The sequence below is a fragment of the Balaenoptera borealis genome (assembly GCF_965194805.1).
Source record: "Balaenoptera borealis genome assembly, chromosome: 16".
NCBI lineage: Eukaryota > Metazoa > Chordata > Mammalia > Artiodactyla > Balaenopteridae > Balaenoptera > Balaenoptera borealis.
In genome coordinates, this window is record NC_138872.1 from 87,698,527 (window position 1) to 87,717,459 (window position 18,933).

Genomic DNA, 18,933 nt, shown 5'->3' on the forward strand with positions numbered 1-18,933 from the left:
GGAAAAGATGGACATCATACTACTCTCTCTCCCTCTGTTCCTCCCGGACTTCTGTGAGGGCTCATGTCACAGCGTTTCTGTCACTGTCCCCTGGCCATGGGGGGCTTGGCTTCAGGAAGAACAGCAGCTTTTGAACCCTACGTTGTTCACCAGATCCAGATTTTTTTCTTATTTGTGAAAGTGTTTAGTGCTCCCCTTATATAAGGAACTTGAGACGACTCTCTTGTAAAAAAAAGCACAGATGAAACAAACTGGAAAATCTTGAGACAGAGTTACAAGATGAGCAACATGCTAAAGAGAAATGGAAAACAGAAAGGAGGCAAACAGGGAGAAAATAATACCAGAGACCCGGGCTCTGGGAATCCTCTGCAGTTGGACACGGATCTGACGTGCAGAGGCCACAGGCAATGGGCGAGGGCCACGTTCTATTTTTAGTTTTTTGAGGACCCTCCATACTCTTTCCCGTAGTGGCTGCACCAGCTTACATTCGCACCATCAGTGCACAACACATTCTTCAACACTTGCTGTCTGTTGTCGTTTTGATAATACCCATCCTAACAGGTGTGAGGTGGTATCTCACTGTGGTTGTGATTTGCATTTCCCTGATGGTTAGTGATGTTGAGCATCTTTTCATTTATCTGTTGGCCGTTTTTATTCTTTGGAAAAACTTCTGTTCAGACCATTTCTTAATTGGCTTTTGGTTTTTTTTAACCATTCAGTTGTATGAGTTCCTTATATATGTTGGATATTAACTCCTTGATGCATGGTTTGCAAATATTTTCTCCCATGCCGTAGGTCACTTTTCATTTTGTTGTTTCCTTTGCTGTGCAGAAGCTTTTTAGTTTGTTTTTTCTATTTCTGTCAAAAATGCCAGTGGAATCTTGATAGAGATTACATTGCATCTGCAGCTTGCTTTGGGTTGTACGGACAGTGTAACAGTATTAATTCTTCCAGTCCGTGAACACAGAATGTCTTTCCACTTATTTATGTCGTTTTCAGTGTCTGCTATCAATGTCTTTTGAGTATATAGATCTTTTACCTCCTTGGTTAAATTTATTCCTAAGTATTTTATTGTTCTTTGATGCTGTCGTAAATGGGACTGTTTAGTTTCTTTTTCAGGTGGTTCATTATTAGCATATAGAAATGCAACTTATTTTTGTATGTTGATATTATATACTGCAACTTTACTGAATTTGTTCATTAATTCTAACAGATTTCTCGCAGAGTTTTTAGGATTTTCTATAAATAAGATCGTAACATCTGCAAAGAGAATTTTACTTCTTCCTTTCCTATTTGGATGCCTTCTGTTTCCTTTTCTTGTCTGATTGCTCTGGCTAGGACTTCCAGTACTATGTTGAATATGAATGGTGAGAGTGGGCATCCTTGCCTTGTTCCTGATTTTAGAAGAAAAGCTTTCAGCTTCTCACTGTTGAATATGACATTAGCTACGGGCTTTATTATGTTGAAGTACATTCCTTTGGTACCTAATTAATTTTTGTCATGAAAGGATATTAAGTTTTGTCAAATGCTTTTTCTGCATCTATTGAGATAATCCCGTTATTTTTATGCTTCATTCTGTTAATGTGGTGTATCGCGTTGATTGATTTGTGGATGTTGAGCCATCCTTGCATTCCATGGATAAATCCCACTTGATCACGGTGTATGATCTTTTTAATGTGCTGTTGAATTCAGTTTGCTAGTATTTTGCTGAGGATTTTTGCATCTGTGTTCATCAGGGATATTGGCTGGTGGGTTTTTTGGGTTTTGTCTTTTTTTTTTTTTTTTTTTTTTCTCATGTAGCATCCTTGTCTGACTTTGGTATCAGGGTAATGCTAGGCTTGTAAAATGAGTTTGGAAGTGTTCCCTTCTCTTCGATTTTTTTGGAAGAGTTTGCGAAGGATTGGTATTAATACTTTTTTAAATGTTTGGTAAAGTTCACCAGTGAAGCCATGTGGTCCTGGGCCTTTCTTTGTAGGGAGGTTTTTGGTTTTCTTTTTTAACTGATTAATTCTTCTTACTCTTTACTGGTCTGTTCATATTTTCTGTTTTTTTAATGATTCATTTTTTATTATTTGTGTATTTCTAGTTTATTTCTTTTAGGTTGTCCAGTTTTTTGGTGTATAATGTTGATCACAGTAGTTCTTGAGTCCTTGTGTTTTTATGGTATCCTTTGTGATGTTTTCTCTATCATTTATGACTATTTATTTGAGCCTTATCTTTTTTCTTAATTAGTTTAGCTAAAGGTTTGTCAATTTTGCTTATCTTTAAAAAAAAAAACAGCTCCTAGTTTTGTTGATCTTTTCTGTTCGGGTACGTGGGTGGTTGTCTAAATCCACGTTCTGTGAGGGTATAACAGCTGAAAACTGCTCCTTCACCTTGTGACGCTCCCAGCCCAGACCTCTGTTCCAGGTCACACGGCTGGAATGCAGAGACGTTGGGATTGATCTCTGTTGTCTGGCTTCACCCCTGCACTGATGCCTGAGTGGCCAGGAGGGCTTGTGAAGACAGATCTGCTGGGTCCTCCCCAGTTCTGGGGGCGCGGGGGGCTGAAACGTTGGACTTCCCACAAGTTCCCAGGGGGTGTTGAGCTGTGGTCCGAGGCCCACCACCTGCAGGGTAACCACGCTAGCTGTTAAAGCCAGGACGGGGTCCAGGTCCGCTGTGGAAGTGCCACCGCGGCCCTGTGAGCACTGGTGGGGCCCGGTGTGCTCTGGGTTGGGAGAGGTATCGGCTGCTTCAGTTGCATAGGTGGGTTCTGCTGCCTGGACGGGCCCCTGTCGACCGGCCGGCTTCCTCGCCTCTTTTTTCTTTACACTTTGTCACAAGCCTGTGTGTGAAGTGGAGCCGAAAGGCCGGGGGCCTGAGAGTCTGGTCTCGTTCTGTCCGTGAGACCTGCAACCTTGGGCTTTGCAACCTCCCGTCCTGCCTGCATCCGGCTGCAGGGACGGCTTCTCCCCTGCGCCTGGGCTCCTGCGCTGGCGGGTGCTGGGCAGCAGGTCTCACTCGGAGATAAAAGTGGCCACGCGAGGTCTCAGTGCCCCCTTCGCTGGTCACACGTGGTGTGTGGGCCGGGGGCTCGCGCCTGGGGTCTGGCAGGAGTGCGACGCCCCCAGACGGCCTGACGCAGCCCTGCGGTCACTGGTCCCCTTCCGCCTGCTCCGGGGTGCGCTGCCCCTGGGACGGCCGGTGCCCTTCCTCCTGTGCCCCCCGCACCACGTGCCTGCCCTCCCAGCTCCACTGCAGCCAGCCCGGCCAGGGCGGGGACGTACGCGTGGGGGACCGCCCCGCCAGCCCGCTGCTCCCTGGTGTCCCCGCTGCAGGCTGAGTCCCCCGTTGAAGGCTCGCCCCGCAGGGTCCCCGTCGTCGCCGCCGCCGCAGGCTCCTGAGTGCAGAGTGCGCACCAGGTGGGCGGCCACGCGTCCTCGCTTTCCTCCCCCAGGTGAGGCGACGCCCACACCCAGTGCCGGGCGTCCGAGGGGCGCGTGTGGACCGCGGCTGCCCCGGCCCTCCGACACAGGGTGCTGTCGGCCTTTAATTTCCCGCGTGACTGAGCCGTGGAGCGGCTTCGCGGGCGCGTCTTCCCTGGCGAGGCCTCCGTCTCCCTCCCGTGCTCCGTCCTGCCGCGCCCAGCCTGCCGGTTCCGCCCACAGCCCGAGGGCGCGTGCGCGGGTGGGGGGGCGGGGCGTGAGCCATGCGGTGGGGGCCACGCCTCCCCGTTTCCTTCCCTCTGATCCGAGCCTCGTGCTGCCTGCCCATCGTGGATGCCGCGAAACCACTGTTTCAGGGGTTTTGTCTGGTTTTCCGGTCGGTTCAGGAGGGAGGGTAAATCCAGCGCCCGTTGCTTCGTCTTGTCCCCGGAGAAGGCTTCCCGGAGCCCGGGGGGCTGCGGGGGCCTGGGTCTCGTCTCTCCCGCACGGAGGCTGTGCTCTGTTCACGTCCCCTCTGAGCCTCTCTCCAGAGTTTTGTGTGAACGGCGGGAAGTCACGTTTCAGGGCGCCCACGCTGCAGGCTTGCGGCTCATGGGTGGGGCGGCCCGCTCGGCACGGCCCGTTCCCGCCGCCCACCCTCGTCTTCTGCTCCCGGAGACCCCCTGTATGGGCTCTTACGGGGCTCCTTCCCCGGCGCAGAGCCTCTCCTGGATGCTGCCAGGTGCCCTGCACCCCTGGTCAGGGAGCTCCCACTTCCCGGCGGAGCTGAGGTGGCAGTGCTCCCCGCCCTGGCTTTGCCCTGAGGAACGTCTTGTCACCTCCCCATGCAGGGGCTCCTCCGCGGCCAGCTGCCCTTTCCCATCCAGCCTCGTAGTCGTGCCTCCGTCCTTCGGAGTCCTGCCCGTCTACCTGCTGGGCTCTGTCGTGGCTCCCCTCCGCCACCCCAGCCGAGGGCCCTCCTGCACTCTTAGGGTCTCGGAGCGGAGGCCGTCGTGGGCGTCGCTAACAGCCCTGCTGTCTGAGCGTCTGCTTCCTTTATGTAGCAGAGCCGCCCTCCCTTTGTTCCTCCTGGTTTGTCGTCCTGGGTGGTAGCACGGGTGTACTTTAAATGTCCTTTATTATTGAAGTATGACGCACACACACACACAGACAGATGCACACGTCGGAAGTGTCAGCTTGATGAATCTCACACGGATGGAGACACGAGCGTCACCAGCCCCCACTGGTCCCCATTACCTCATACTGTAGTCCTCTGGATAGAGGTGGCTTCTGCCGGCTCGTTGTGGCTCTATGACTGTGTCCCACCCCCGCTATCCTGGTCCCCTCTTGGGGAGTGCTGTAGTTGGTCAGTGCCTGCCTCCTGGACTGTGGCCCAGTCCCCGGCCTCTTACCAGGGGCACTAAAACTCCAGCCCGAATCTCTCTCACCTTCAGGCGGCAGGCTTGGGGTGGACTTGGCGAGTTATCATGTTCCTGCTGCCCCTCTTTCCAAACAGTGGGAATTCGGGGTCTCCCTCGGCAGCAGTGGATGTGGCAGAGATGGGGGAGGTGTGGTCGCTTCGGCCCCAGGAGAAAGCCCACTGACCCACTTTCTGTCTTGTCTTGAAGGCTCAGCTGTCACAGGCCCTGGAGGAGCTGGGAGGCCAGAAACAAAGAGCCGACATGGTGAGTCTCTGAGGTACACACCTGGTTGGTGGCCCTTGTGGCAAAAGGGAAGCCCAGGGCCTGGGTACCTTAGAGCGTCGGGACCTGCCCTGCAGGCACAGGTGTGTGGCCCCCTCACCGTGGTCCAGGCCGCACACCCACCCCCTCCACCCCTGGCACAGACTGCGGGGTCCCCCCAGCCGGCTCTAAGGTGGGGACGGCGGTGCACGTCCTGCTCAGGTCACAGTCACACGACACGCTGACGCCCCGGGCCCTGCGGCGTGTGCACACTCGGCACAGGGCTGTCCAGCCTCGCGTGGCTACTTTGCAGCACGTTTGCTTCTCTGCTGTCCCTGCGGGCTGACTTCTGATGTCAGATCACGTCCGCCCCGCCCTCCGTGCAGCCGGGGGAGCCCTCACCTGGGCGCGTGCAGACACGGCCCCGGAACCCTGGCTGGCGCCCCAGTATCTGGAGGCTCCTTACCACCCACTGGGGGACAGAGGGACGCGGCTTTCCGGCATCCCCGTCCTGTACAAACCGTGAGCCGCTCTGGCCCTGGTCTGGGCGCTGAGGGGATGAAACCCCCGGGCACAGGAGGGCCACGGGTGTGGGGAGGGTAGGGGCATCTGCACACGTCGTCGGGTTGGGGGCACCCGGGACGCTGCCGTGGGCACTGGGACTGGCGTTGGGCTCCTGTCTCGGTGTCGGCGCCGCCCAGCCCCGCCTCTCCTGGGTGTGCACAGTGGGGAGGACCACCGGGTGGAAGAGACACACCGCTGCTGCGACCCTCACTGTCGGGCGGGGCCCACTCGTGAGGCGGGGGGGCCAGGGGCTGGGCGAGGAGTCGGGGGTGGGGTGGGATGGGAGGATCGCGGAGCGCGGGTTCGGGGGAAGCGTGGGGGTCTGAGAGGCAGTTGGACATTGGGCTGTGGGGCCTTTTGGGGGTCCGGAGTCCCCGAGTCAAGGCCAGGAAGCACCTGGGTGCTCCCGGTGGGTAGGTACCCAGCGGGCCAAGCCCTGCCCGGCTGCTCCAGCCCCAGGCGTCTGTCCTGGGGGGCAGTTCCACTCAGAGGCAGAGAAGGACATGTCCAGCGAGGGACCCTAGGTCACGTGTGTAAGGGCAGCCGTGAGAGGAGCCGACAGCTTCCCTGTGATGGGATTTCATCAGTGAGCCTCCGAGAGCTGTTTCCTGGGGCAGCAGGGGCGTGTCTGGGCCTGCAGAAGTCCTAGTGGTGGGAAGGCGGCTTGCCTGGGGTGCTGGCTGAGGGAGGGCTCTAGTGACAGGTGACCTAGCGGGAGCATCCGCAGGGAGGGGCGCCTGGGGCATCGAGAGCACAGCTGCCTGGCCTCCAGACCCGGGTGGGAGGGGGGGAGGGGTTTGGGGGGGTGCTCCCTTCTCGTCCATGGACTTTTCCGCCCCGGGGGTTGGGTGGGGTGGGGTGTCCTTGAAGCCTGACGCATCCTCTTGACGAAGTCCTGAGGACCCGGTGTTCTGTGTCTCCTGTGTCGCCCCCTCGGTGCTGGCCTGAGTTGGCGTGTGCCCTCGGGCCATGTTTCCGTGATGTGCATGAGGCAGGAGGAGGTGCAGGTGAAGCCGCGTGGGCACCTGATGCCCGCAGCCTCAAGGCTGAGAAGTGAGAATGCCTTGGAGCTGGTGCCTCGGCCCTTTCCCGGCCCTGGGGCTTGTGGATAGGAGCCGGTGCCTCCCGGGCAAGAGGGAGGACAGACCCTGCTGCGCTTGGCCACTGGCTCCGGCCCTCAGGCCAGGGTGGGCGCTGAGCTGAAGAGGCCGCTGCACCTCCTCACGGGGCACCCACACCCGAGGGACGCGGGGCACCCGAGGGATGCGGGGCCGCGGGGCTGTGTGCCTTCCAGCCTGTGCTTTTTCTTAGTTTCAACCCGTATAGTTTCCGTTCCTTGTGTGAAGCACCCAGGGGCTTTGAAATCCTGACGCCTGGTCCTTCCTCTAGACCGATTAAGTTAGAACTGGTGGGGGGGGCCCGGGCAGGGGTGTTATTTCATGTCTTCCTGGGCAAGTCGGATGTCAGCCAGGGTGGAGAGCCTCCGGTAGGCCTGGTGCCCCCAAACTCGGCGCAAGGCCCCTCCCCCAGGCCACTGGGGGACCTTGGGGACCGTGCTCCATGGGGAGCTTTGGAGGTAATGTGCCTTGTCCCAGGGGTACTGACCGCGCAGAGGCGGGCAGTAGTGCGGGGCCTGGTTCTTGCCTGAGCTGACTCTCGGCCATGCCCAGAGATGAGGTGCTGGCCGCCCTCGTGTGCACAAGCCAGGCGCTGTGGGCCCCTCACACTGGTTCTTTCACGCTTGCTTTTGGATCCCGGCTGTAGCTGTCTCCTCAGACAGGTTTTTAATCTCTGCCTTTTTTTTTTTTTTTTTAAACGTCTTTATTGGAGTATAATTGCTCTACAATGGTGTGTTAGTTTCTGCTTTATAACAAAGTGCATCAGCTATACATATGCATATATACCCACATCCCCTCCTTCTTGCATCTCCCTCCCACACTCCTTATCCCACCCCTCTAGTGGTCACAAAGCACCCACCGAGCTGATCTCCCTCTGCTATGCAGCTGCTTCCCACTAGCTATCTATTTTACATTTGGTAGTGTAGGTATGTCCATGCCACTCTCCCACTTCGTCCCAGCTTACCCTTCCCCCTCCCCGTGTCCTCAGGTTCATTCTCTAGGTCTGATCTCTGCCTTTGATTGTCTAATCTTTAGTTTATTTCGTGTTGTTTATTTCACTTTCCTCTTCTTTTTCTGAGTTAAAGGGAAAATGAGAAATGGCGGTGCCTGGGGCCCAGGAGTGCAGGTGTGCCACGCTCAGTCCAGGAGCTTGTGTGAGCCTCTGCTCTCCCTCCCGAACTGGTTCCAGGGGGGTCCTGCAGCCCCCGAGGAGATAAAGGCTAGGCAGGCTGGTGCAGGGGTTGGCAGCTGGGAGCCTGACAGGTCCGTAGTCAAGCCCTCAGGGAGTGAGATTACCCAGAAAATGCATGCATTTGCTTAGGGGGAGGTTTCTGCTCTCATGTAAACCCCTGAGGGGATGGAGAAATAAGAGATTGAAGAGGGGGACAGTGGCCCAGAGTGCATTGTGCGCTGCTGACTGTAACCCCAGGCCCTCTGTCCAGGACAGCTGGGAACGTGGCCCCGGCTCCTGTACCATCTCTCCCACCTGCAGCTCCTGACCTGCTGTTTTCTGGCCGAGCGTCAGTTCACTAGGTAGGAAAGGAGAGAGAAAAAAACAATTTAAGCATCTTTAGCTAATTGCAGATGACAAAACAAAGATAGTCTGACTTTTTGTTAATAATTAGCAAACCCGTGCTAAGTAGTGTGAGCACAATTTATGTTTTTTTCTTTAAATGCAATTGATATCACAAGGAAAGACGTCCCTGGCTGTAGTTGTATCGTTGACAAGCCTCGCCCTAATTAGGTCAGGCCGGCCATGGCTGGAGAAAGGAGTTTTTTGATTCTTTTTTTTAAAACTAAACATGCTCTTTTTTCTTTTCTTTTTAAAATTAATTAATTTATTTATTTATGGCTGCGTTGGGTCTTCGTTGCTGCGCGCGGGCTTTCTCTAGTTGTGGTGAGCGGGGGCTACTCTTGGTTGCCGTGTGCGGGCTTCTTATTGCGGTGGCTCCTCTTGTTGCGGAGCATGGGCTCTAGGTGCATGGAATTCAGTAGTTGTGGCTCACGGGCTTCAGTAGTTGAGGCTCACAGGCTCAGGCTCTAGGCACGTGGGCTCAGTAGTTGTGGCTCACGGGCTCAGTAGTCGTGACTCACGGGCTCTAGGCGCAGGGGCTTCAGTAGTTGTGGCTCGTGGGCTCTAGAACGCAGGCTCAGTAGTTGTGGCTCAGGCTCAGTAGTTGTGACTCATGGGCTCTAAGTGCAGGGGCTTCAGTAGTTGTGGCATGCGGGCTCAGTAGTTGTGGCTCACGGGCTCTAGCGCACAGGCTCAGTAGTTGTGGCGCACGGGCTTAGTTGCTCCACGGCATGTGGGATCTTCCCAGACCAGGGCTCGAACCCGTGTCCCCTGCACTGGCAGGTGGACTCCTAACCACTGCGCCACCAGGGAAGCCCTTGACCCTGACTCTAAAAAGTGCTGCAGTACTTTATAACTTCAGGGAGCGAGGACTGGATGTTCGTCTTCTGACTCTGGGGACTTGCCCCTCACAGCCCCCACGCCGCTCTCCGCCTCCCAGGGCCCCTCCCGTAAACACTGCAGGACAGGGAGCAGAGCACGTGTGGCCCGACTGACCACCTCCCATCCCCCACTGCTCTCCTGCTTCGCTGCAGCTCGAAGCGGGCAGTGTGGTCCTGGCTACGCGTGTGGAGGCTGCTCCGGGGCTCCTGATGACAAGCGCTTTACAGCAAGGTTCTGCCACCTCAGGACAGCCCCGCAAGGCGGGTCCAGGAACGCGCAGGCCTCCGGGCTTTCCTTCCGCGAAAGCACCAGCAGCGCTTGCTCTGGCTCCGAGGGGCTGGAGCGTGGATCACAAGGATGGTGGCGAGACCACCTGTAGCCCTGCCAGGGGTGTGCCCACCGCAGTGGGCCTTGCTGACACTGCATCATCGTCGACGCCAGCGTCGAGGGCCGGTGAATCACCAGGAGGGGGTGTGAGCCTCCATTGTTCAACACTGGCAACCATCGCCCGTGTGCCCCGCCCCCGCTGGGGGACCCGGCCTTATCACAGTCTGCCAGCTGCCTTCCCGTGAATTATTAAAAGCGCCTCTGTGCCTGGTGGTGACTCATTTCACGTTCTGGATCCGTCCTACACAACGGGAGAACTTCGTCCTTGGCAAGAGTGTCGGTCAGGCTCATCGGAGGAGGTGCCCACTGGGACCCTGCGGAGTGGGCGCCCCCGGCCCTGGATCCCCTGCCCAGGGGCCTCTGTGCCTGCTCTTCCATTCCAGACACCTGTCTTCCCCTCCTTAACCCCGAGGGAAACGCTGACTTCTCAGAAGCCTTGCTCAGAGGCGTGAGTTCACGTGTTTGAGAAGACCCAAGAGACTTGTTGGGACGTGTTGGTTGAGCCGAACTGCTGGTTCTCTGAGGCGGGCCCCTTCTCCCGCTGGCCCCGCAGAGGCCGGCTGGAGGCTGTCTGCCTCACCGTGGAGGCCCTCGCGTCTCAGGGCGAGGCTGCTCCCTGGGGAGGGAAGTCTCAGGGCGAGGCTGCTCCCTGGGGAGGGAAGTGAGCAGTGCACACGGGGCGGGGCGGCATTAAATGCCTCTCCTGTTTGGGGCAGGTCTGTTGGATTCAGCGGGTGTTTACCGAGCACCACGTCCAGGGACCGAGCCTGTGCTGTTCCTGTGATGTGCGGCCGGCCGGTGCTCCCCACCCCACCTTCCCACATGGACGTCTTCACTCCCTCCCTGACAGGGCCCCCCAAGCCCTTCTGCCATCTCTGAGCACATGATGTCCTCTCACCCTTCCGTGTCCTTCGTCATGCTGTTCCCACCTCCTGGAATGTCTCTCCAGTCCCGCAGAGCCTGCTTCCCCCTCAGGATGGAGCTAAATGCCCCTTCCAGCGGTGCCTGTCGCTGGCCCGCCGTGGCAGACAGGCTGTCGTCCCACCGCCTTCGCTCGAGTGAGCTGTGACCATCGGCATCACCGCCACTGTTGTCCACGGCACAGGCGTGGTTTGATCCTGACGCCGCGGCCACTGTAGGCTGAGCGCTGCACACAGATCGTCTCATTTCCGTGCTGCCCCTCGAGGTGGTCGTTGTGGAGGGAGCCGCAGCGAGCAGGCAGGTGGCCAGTGGGGCCCGGACCACGTGAGAGGACCGTGGGCACCACGGTGCCTCCTTACGCCAGCTAACCTGCGGGGTTGGGCCTCGCCCAGGGCCGGCACCAGGACGCGGTGATACAGCGTGTGCCGAGTCACTGGGCGTGGACACGGAGGAACGCACTGCACCCCCGCGATCTCCCGGTCGGGGCTCCCAGCTGTGGGGCTGTGCCCCGTTTGCAAAGGTCTCATGGGAAAATGCTGGTGGTTTAAGCTTTTGCCTCGCGAGGCCCGGCCTGGCTCCTGGAGACACAGCCTGCGGAGGTGGCGGCGTGACGGCTGGCCTGGGTGCGGGGGTAGTGCCCGCCGTCTCTGGACGAGCAGAGCTCGCAGCCGCTGTCACCGGGGCCTCCGCATGGCTTTCACACCGGACACAGCACGACCTTTTATCATTTTCCCTCTCAGCATTTTGTTAGGTGTTCTCCCGTCTTCCGTCCCAGGTAAGGTCTAGAGCTCGCTTGCCAGGTTTCAGGTGGGCCTCCTGTTGGACTCGTGCTGCGTGGACGGGTTCCCGCGGGCGGCGCCAGCTCCCTGCAGGGTCGGTTCTTCCCGTTCTTCTCGCTTGGAGGGCCACGCGGCCGCGTGTTCACAGCTTCTCTCACGACCTCACTTGAGTATGGCTATTTTCTTCTCGTAGGCCTTGCACGTTTCTTGTTAGGTTTATTCCCGGCTGTTTCATCCTTCCTGTTACTTGCGCGTTGCTTTTTCACCCTGCTGCCAGGTCCACTGCCACTGGGTGACCTGGGGTCGGGGGAAGGGGGGCACCTGAGACGTGGACAGTGAAAACCCCAGAGGGTCCCACCCCACAAAACTGTCACAGCCACAAACTAGAAACTGGCTGATTTGTCGGCTAAAATCATGGGCATAATTCCACGGGGGACATTACCTACGACGGACGTCTCACCCTCACGCGGCTCTAAGCACGGGCTATTTTTGTGTCTCGCAGGCGCCTCGCGTCTCTGCGGTGACCCTCTCTGGTGTAGCGCTTTCTCGTCTCCCGCTTTCTTACTGTGCGGCGTTGAGCGATTTGCTGCTCACCGCGCTGTTGAGCTCACGGCGTCTTCACGGCCTCCCCGTGCGTTTGCCTAGGCGTGGTTTGCTCGCCGCGTCCCTGCACCCGTGGCTGAGCCACCCTGGGCCATCGCTCCAGCCACCTGGTCCCCAGCGGTTTTGTGAGAGTTCTCTTTCTTAGCAAATGTGCCGACTCAAGAAATGGCCTTCCAGGGTGAAAACTCTGCAGCTGGGCTTCTGTTTTTCTGAGGTGAAGGTGTGTCCCGGCTCCGGTCAGCAGCTGGGCGAGCCGTTGGTGGCTGCCTGTGGCCTGCTGCCCCGGTGTGTCCCTCCAGGCTGGGATGGAAGTTGACAAGGGCGCTCCGTTTCAGACCCTCCCGCCCTCACCAGGAAGCAGCAGCCTCTCCAGAGACCTTCCTGGGTGCTCGACAGGTCCAGAGCTGAGCAGAACGGTGTGCTTGGACCAGGATTCCCCTCCTTTTTTTTTTTTTTTCTGATTAATTTTTACTGGAGTACAGTTGCTTTACAGTGTTGTGAGGATTCCTGTTCTGATCGCAGCATCCTGACTTCCCTGGGAGCCCTGGGAGCCCTGCCAGGTGGGGGCCCTGGGGAGGAGGCAGCAGCCTGGATCCCTGGGCTGAGGGCCCTGCGTGGGCAGCTCTGGAAGCCCGGGCCCTCAGCCCCGTCCTGACCGTCTGTGGGCCTTGACAGAGGCTGGGCTCTTGTGGTGACACTTGCGTGAGCGTCCTTGCCCTGGTGCTCGGCAGCGGCCACGTTGATTAGAGTTGCTGTCGGGGGAGGGGGGAGCACGTCCCCTGCTGCCCACACGGGTTATTGCTTTGTGGGACTGGGTACCCCCCCCCCCCCCGCCCCGGGCATGAGCGGCGCATCCTCTTGAATTAAACTGGAGTTCACGGTCTCTGTTTAGAGGTCATGCTGTATTAGCGAGCTCTCCTCGAGGACCATTAGCATTAAAGTCTTAGGACGCGGCGAGTGAGTCTCCTCACGGAGAGGGAGAGGGGCCTTGTCCCCAGAGGGACGCAGGGCAGTGCAGGAGGCGGGTCCCCGCGGAGCCCGCGCTGTGCCCGAGCAGCGCTCTGCCGGGGTGACGATGCCTTCCTGAGGGCTCTGCCCGGCGCCCCGTGGACCCAGAGACTCCAGCCTGGCTGCGGGGAGCAGGCACTGGTCCCTCTCGTCCCTCCTCGTGCTTCAGTCCTCGGCCCGAGGGCCTCGTTCCTCCCGCGTATGCACTCGGTTTGCTGGGCCCTCGAGGGCCCCCTGCCCACCCCGTGCCTCGGCCTCCCACTCTCCTGCTCTCCTCCCCCCGGCTTGTGCTGTGCCCTGGGCTCTCCTCAGACCGGTCGCCGGGCCGGCCTCGTGGTCCCCGTCTCTCCGGGACCCTGGTCGTGTTGCCCGCTGTTCAGGGTTTGTTCCGGGAGGGAGGCTCGGTGCTATACCAGGTCCCCCGTCGCGGCCAGAAGCACCGTCGCCTGGCTCTGGTGTGAGCGAGGAGGCCGGCAGGGCACAGTCACCGGCCCGGGCTCGTGGCCGTGTCGTGGAGGTTGCGGCTGTGGCTCTGGGCGCGGGGCCAGGGGAAGCGGCACGGAGGGGCTGTCTGCACAGCGGCCCGTCTCCCTGGCCCCAGCGAGGGCCACCCGCCTGGCAGCGGGGTGGATGGGGCTGCGGTGGGGCAGGAGGGGGAGGTCTCGATGCCCCTGAACTAGCGGAAGGCAGAGTGTCCGCTCTTCTTGCCAGATACTTCTTGCCAGAAGGCGAACGGAACTCACACCAGCCCCTTTGTTGGGATTTAACGTCAGAGGAGACGCCCGTGGTTTCCTCGGTGTAGCCTTTGTACAAAGCCGGATTGAATAAACCTCATCATCGGCAATGAGTAATAAAGGCAGCATCACACAGTTTCATAAAACCAAAAATTGTGTAGAAAAACAAATAACAGGAAAAATTTCACAGAAAAAAAATTGACATTGAGCAGGTGAGAATTGTACCTGAACATTTTGCCAAGAAATAAGACTTAGCAATCGGGTAGAATCCATGAAGCTGGGACAAAGTGCAGGCACCCAAAGAGGGGAGGGGAGGCCAGAGGAAGAGAAGAACCCGGAGCTGCAGACCTCGGGGCGGAGCCAGAGGGGCCGGGGGGCCGGGGGTGGGGGTCAGGAAAGCGAGGCGCCGGGAGGACCGCAGCAGGAGTTGAGTCTGGTTGAAAGGGTAAAGCCAATGTACAGTGCAAACGGTCCACATTCTAGTGACTTAGAGTTGATGTAGTCAGTAAGATACCTGGGAAGGGAGAAGATGCTGGGAAACGTAAGAATGTTGGTTTTCTCATCATCAGAAGCTGACGATTGAAATGTACCATTTAAAGATGACATCAAGCAGAAGTGTGTTTAAGTGTAGAAAGGTGAACACTAAGAAGGATGATATGTTTGACTAGTCAGGTACTTGGTGCAGGAAGTTAGTAGGAACTGTTGGAAACAAAGTATAGGTATTATACGAAGTCAAAAGTTATAGAAACAACCACTAGAACGAAAAATATAAACCTTTCCAAGTATCAAGAAAATTTCACACACAAAGGCAAGCAAGACAAAAAAGCCATAGAATGAAATCGTTTTGAGTTATGAAATAGAACACAAAACAAAATAATACAACAAATCCAGAAATAAATCCAAACAGATGTTATATCAAAATATAAATGGGCTAAATTCACCTGTTAAAAGGAAAAGACTTTCTGTTTGGATTACCAAGTAAAGCCAAAAAAAGTCGGACAGTATAGGATGCAAAGGCATGTGGGCAATTGTACACATAGAAAGCAGAGGTCATAATCTTGATTGCAGTTAAATTTCAGTTCAAGCGAAAATGCATTGCAGAAAACAGAGATAGGTGCTTTTCGACAATAAACGTGCAGATGAATATCTGTGTCAATTAACATACCATCAGTGTTCAGAAAAGCAAAAAAAGAGGAGAGCTTCAGCTTCAACAGGACATTATCAAGGACACCAGTAGTGGAGAATTATTTTACCTCTTAATCCACGATAGAGCAAGTGGGCAAAGAATAAGTAATAGCAAGAAATACAAGATCTGTGATAGATATATACAGAGAGACAAGACACACACACCCCCAACTCTTAACCCTGAAACTAAAGAACACTCTTTTTGGGCTTCCCTGGTGGCGCAGTGGTTGAGAATCTGCCTGCCAATGCAGGGGGACATGAGTTCGAGCCCTGGTCTGGGAAGATCCCACGTGCCACGGAGCAGCTGGGCCCGTGAGCCACAACTACTGAGCCTGCGCATCTGGAGCCTGTGCTCCGCAACAAGAGAGCCCGCGACAGTGAGAGGCCCGCGCACCGCGATGAAGAGTGGCCCCCACTCACCACAACTAGAGAAAGCCCTCGCACAGAAACAAAGACCCAACACAGCCAAAAATAAATAAATTTATTTAAAAAAAAAACGCTCTTTTTAAAAAGGGCTCATGGAAAACATTAACAAAAATTAATCTTGTATTAAGTAATAAAGAAAACCTTTATAAATTCAAATAGGTAGAACTAGGACAGATAACTTTTTCTGATCACAGTGTGATAAAATTTGAATTTAAGAGCACAACTAAAAAAAGATGCAGCTCCTAACACTTGGAAACTAAAAAAAAAAAAAAAAAATAGAACAAAAAACTCTGTCTTAAACAATGCTTGGGTCAAAGAAGATATGCAATTCAAAAGTGCATAAAACCTAGAAAATAGTCTTAATGGAAACTCTTCTCTGCAGAGCCCGTGGGAGACAACTAGAGCAGTGCTCAGAGGAAAAATCACAGGTTTAAATATTTATGTTATTGAACAAGAAGGAGTGAATATATATGGATTAAACACCGAATCCAAGAACTTGGAAAAGGAAAACTGAATAAACCTTAGTAAAGGAAAAAGTAGTGTAAAGATCAAAGCAGAAGTTAATGAGAAAGTGAAAAATGGTAGAAATAACAAATAAATCCAAATGCCTGTGCTTTGAAAACCAGTAAAACATATTAATTATTCACAATCCTAGTAAAAAATTAATAGAAAGCATCACCACCCAAAATAAGAAATAAGAGTAATTAGCTTGGAGTTACTGACTCGGGGTGGGGGTGTGTGCAGGAGAGTGTGTCCTGGCTGCCAGAGTCTCTGATCTGACCTGGACGCGGTTCCCCAGGTACTGACGGACAGAGTCATTGAGCTGCACACACAGGTGTGTACTGCCCTGTGTGCAATCTTCACCTCAATAGTAAGGAAGATAAATGAAAACAAAAGTAAGAGATAAACCTAGGAAGAATTAACGAGGTCTACATGAATTCTGTAAAAAGTTACGAATTATGTCACAACTCCGTTTAAAATAAAAATCTAAATGAAATGAATAGTTTTCTAGGGAAATATAACCTATCAATCCCGACTCCAGAAGAGATAGACATTTCAAACTGACCAACTATTACCAACTTGCCAAAAAATAGCCACTTCTGCCCTCCCCCAACAAAAAGGAAGAGACGAAAAGGCATCAACCTGAGTCTGTTTCACAGGCAAATCCTGCTACAGGTCAGGTGCCATCCCCACTGCATGCACCGTCCCAGGGCACCAAGAGGAGGACAGCTTTGGGGGGCAGGGGGTGAGCACTGTTTGACACCAACAACTACAGAGCCTCCCGCCTGTGCTGTGTGCATTCACACACGTGTGTGCATACGTGTCAGGACATGAAATGAGCAGGCGCCAGGATGCACCGTGTGCAGCTGGGGCTTCTCCAGGACGGGGCTGCTGCTCTGGTTCTAGGCTATCAGCTTATAGGAGATCTTCTCCATATTTGCTGAAAAGCCGCTTGACAAACTCCAACAAGTCTTGATTAAGATCTCCTAATAGAATGTGGATTTAGGGGTAATTTCTCAACATGAAAAAATGTATCTGTTTCAACCGAAAACTGACATGCTGTAAATAAGGAGATACTAGATTAGTTCCAGTGAAGCCACAAACAAGTCAAGGATGTGCAGTATTAGAACCTTACCTTGGTATTCTGGAGACACTAGTCATCCACGTGAGACAAGAGGAGGAGCTCCAGGTACCTGTGTTGTGGAGGAGGAGGGGCAGATGGGGGCCAAGACGGTCGGCCGACAAGCCTCGCCATCAACCTGAGGCCCTAGTGAACGGGTGGGCAACAAAATTACTGTGCAGAAATGGGACAAGTCCTGTATCTACAGAAACAACAAGTTAGATAAGGGAAGAAAATACTCCCGTGTACAACAGCAACAGCAAGAGGTGGAAAGACGAAGGGCCCTGGACGGGCCTGCGGGTCGAGAAGGATGTGCCGGCTCTGCACGTGGCCGAGTCCTGGGAGCCTCGGCCTCACCTTCTGCACAGCCCTGGTTTTGTGAAAAAGGGTTGTTTGGTTTATTTTAATATGGGGTGGGTGGGGTGGGAGAGAGGAAGGATCCCAGGATTCTTGTCAACAGAACAGGACGTCAGAAGCAGACCCAGTTACAAACAGGAAGTCAGTGAGTGAGTCCCTGGGAGACAATGAGCCCTTTTTGTACCGAAGCAGGGAAATCCGGGCCCCCAACCTGAAACCCAGCAGTACGCTTCGCGCCTTCCCAGGGACAGACATCCCCCACCACCGGGTCCCCTGCCTCTTGTCCATAAAAGATCTTTAGCCTCCTAGGCTGTCCCCAAGTTCCAAAGCGCAAATTTAATCAGAAAAGTGAGAAAATACAGAAACAAAGGAAAACAGTCAAGCAAGACAAAAAAATAAGAGGTTAGCCCTAGAATGAAGTCAAGGACCTTTAGGTCCTCCTCAGGGGCTATAGATAATATCCTGGGCCATGTCCTTGAGTTGTTTTGCAGACATTAAAACCCTGCCTGGTAGAGGAAGTTAACTGCGTGCTGACCATGTCGACCGCAGACCAGTTGGAACCGGAAGGTCGATGATGTTGGCTCCCAAAATACCACCCAGTTACCACTGCCAACAGATCTGAAGAATGTCCACAAGCTGATCAGACACCCGCAACCCTCACCGCTGACAGTGTCTTTAAAAACCCTTCCCTGGAAGCTGTCGGGGGGGTTCGGGGCTTTTGAGCGCGAGCAGCCTGTGCTCCTTGCTTGGCCCGGTGCTGGGCGCCCTGCAGTAGACACTGCCCTGTCCTTCACCACAACACGGCCTCAGCAGGCCAGCTTTGCCCTGTGTTGGGCGGTAACAATCCCAGGGCTGTGGTGACATCGGATGGAACTGCAGGCAGACGCGTGGCTCTGAGGACTCGTCCTGCAGGTCAGCTCACACCGTGGGGACTGGTGTGTCTGAGCCGCCAGGTGGGAAGCAGGTCAGACGTTGGTCGGCAGGAGGCTGGCCATTGGGATGGTTCCAGGAGCCACGATAGTGAACAGGGAAGCTCTCTCTGCGCTAGTCTGGAAACACCTCCAAATGTATTCCGTGAAAAAATGAACGTACGAAACAAGGAGTAGGAAATCTTCCATTTTTGTAACAAGAAATAAATTTAAGAGAAGGGAAGAGCATTGACCTTTTAGCTGGTGAATGTGTGAGCTGAGCCCGGGAGATGCAGGCTGTGGGAGGGGACGGGGCGAAGTTGGAGAGAGACTTCTCCACATGCACCCGTTTGTGTGCGACACCTGAACCTTGGCTCCTGAGGCTGCAAAGCGTTCGCCAGATCCAGGACAAGGTGCTGCCGGGCCTCAGGCAGGGCCTGGCACCAGGGCGCCGGGACCGTGCATCTCCAGGAGAGACCACCATCATGCTCTGCTGCGCGGGCACGTGGTAGGTGGGGGTTATCTGCCTCTCCTGTGCTCAAGAGGTCAGCCCCCGCCCCTAAAAACAGAGAGAGAGAGAGACCAGCCCAGACTGGACTGTCGGGCCCTGTGTCCCCAGGAGAGAGTCTTCCTGGTCCAGTGAGGTTCGTGTCTCTGCTGGTCTCTTTGACTGTGGCCGTGAGGCTGGACACAGTGAGGGCAGGGGCTTCCTGGGTGCCCGCCCACTGGCCGCCAGGTGGGAGGTCCGGGTGGTGTCAGAGAGGAGTGACGGGCCTGG

The 18,933-nt window shown here is 55.3% G+C and overlaps 1 protein-coding gene and 1 long non-coding RNA gene across 9 annotated transcripts in view; both read left to right on the forward strand.

Annotated features, from left to right (window-relative positions):
• The window catches only part of MAD1L1 (mitotic arrest deficient 1 like 1), a 330,462-nt gene that overhangs the window by 203,533 nt on the left and 107,996 nt on the right, over positions 1-18,933 (forward strand). For 7 of the 8 annotated variants that reach the window (XM_082360973.1, XM_082360972.1, XM_082360971.1 and 4 more), the window contains one exon: positions 5,036-5,092. In XM_082360973.1, the coding sequence (XP_082217099.1) occupies positions 5,036-5,092 (57 nt within the window). Of the gene's footprint in view, positions 1-5,035; positions 5,093-5,485; positions 5,612-18,933 lie in introns of those variants that run through there. The other variant, XM_082360975.1, reaches the window with a different exon arrangement.
• Positions 11,386-12,106, forward strand: LOC309613739. Its single transcript, XR_014235865.1, has 2 exons — positions 11,386-11,483; positions 11,816-12,106. It is a non-coding gene; the product is annotated as an uncharacterized lncRNA (long non-coding RNA).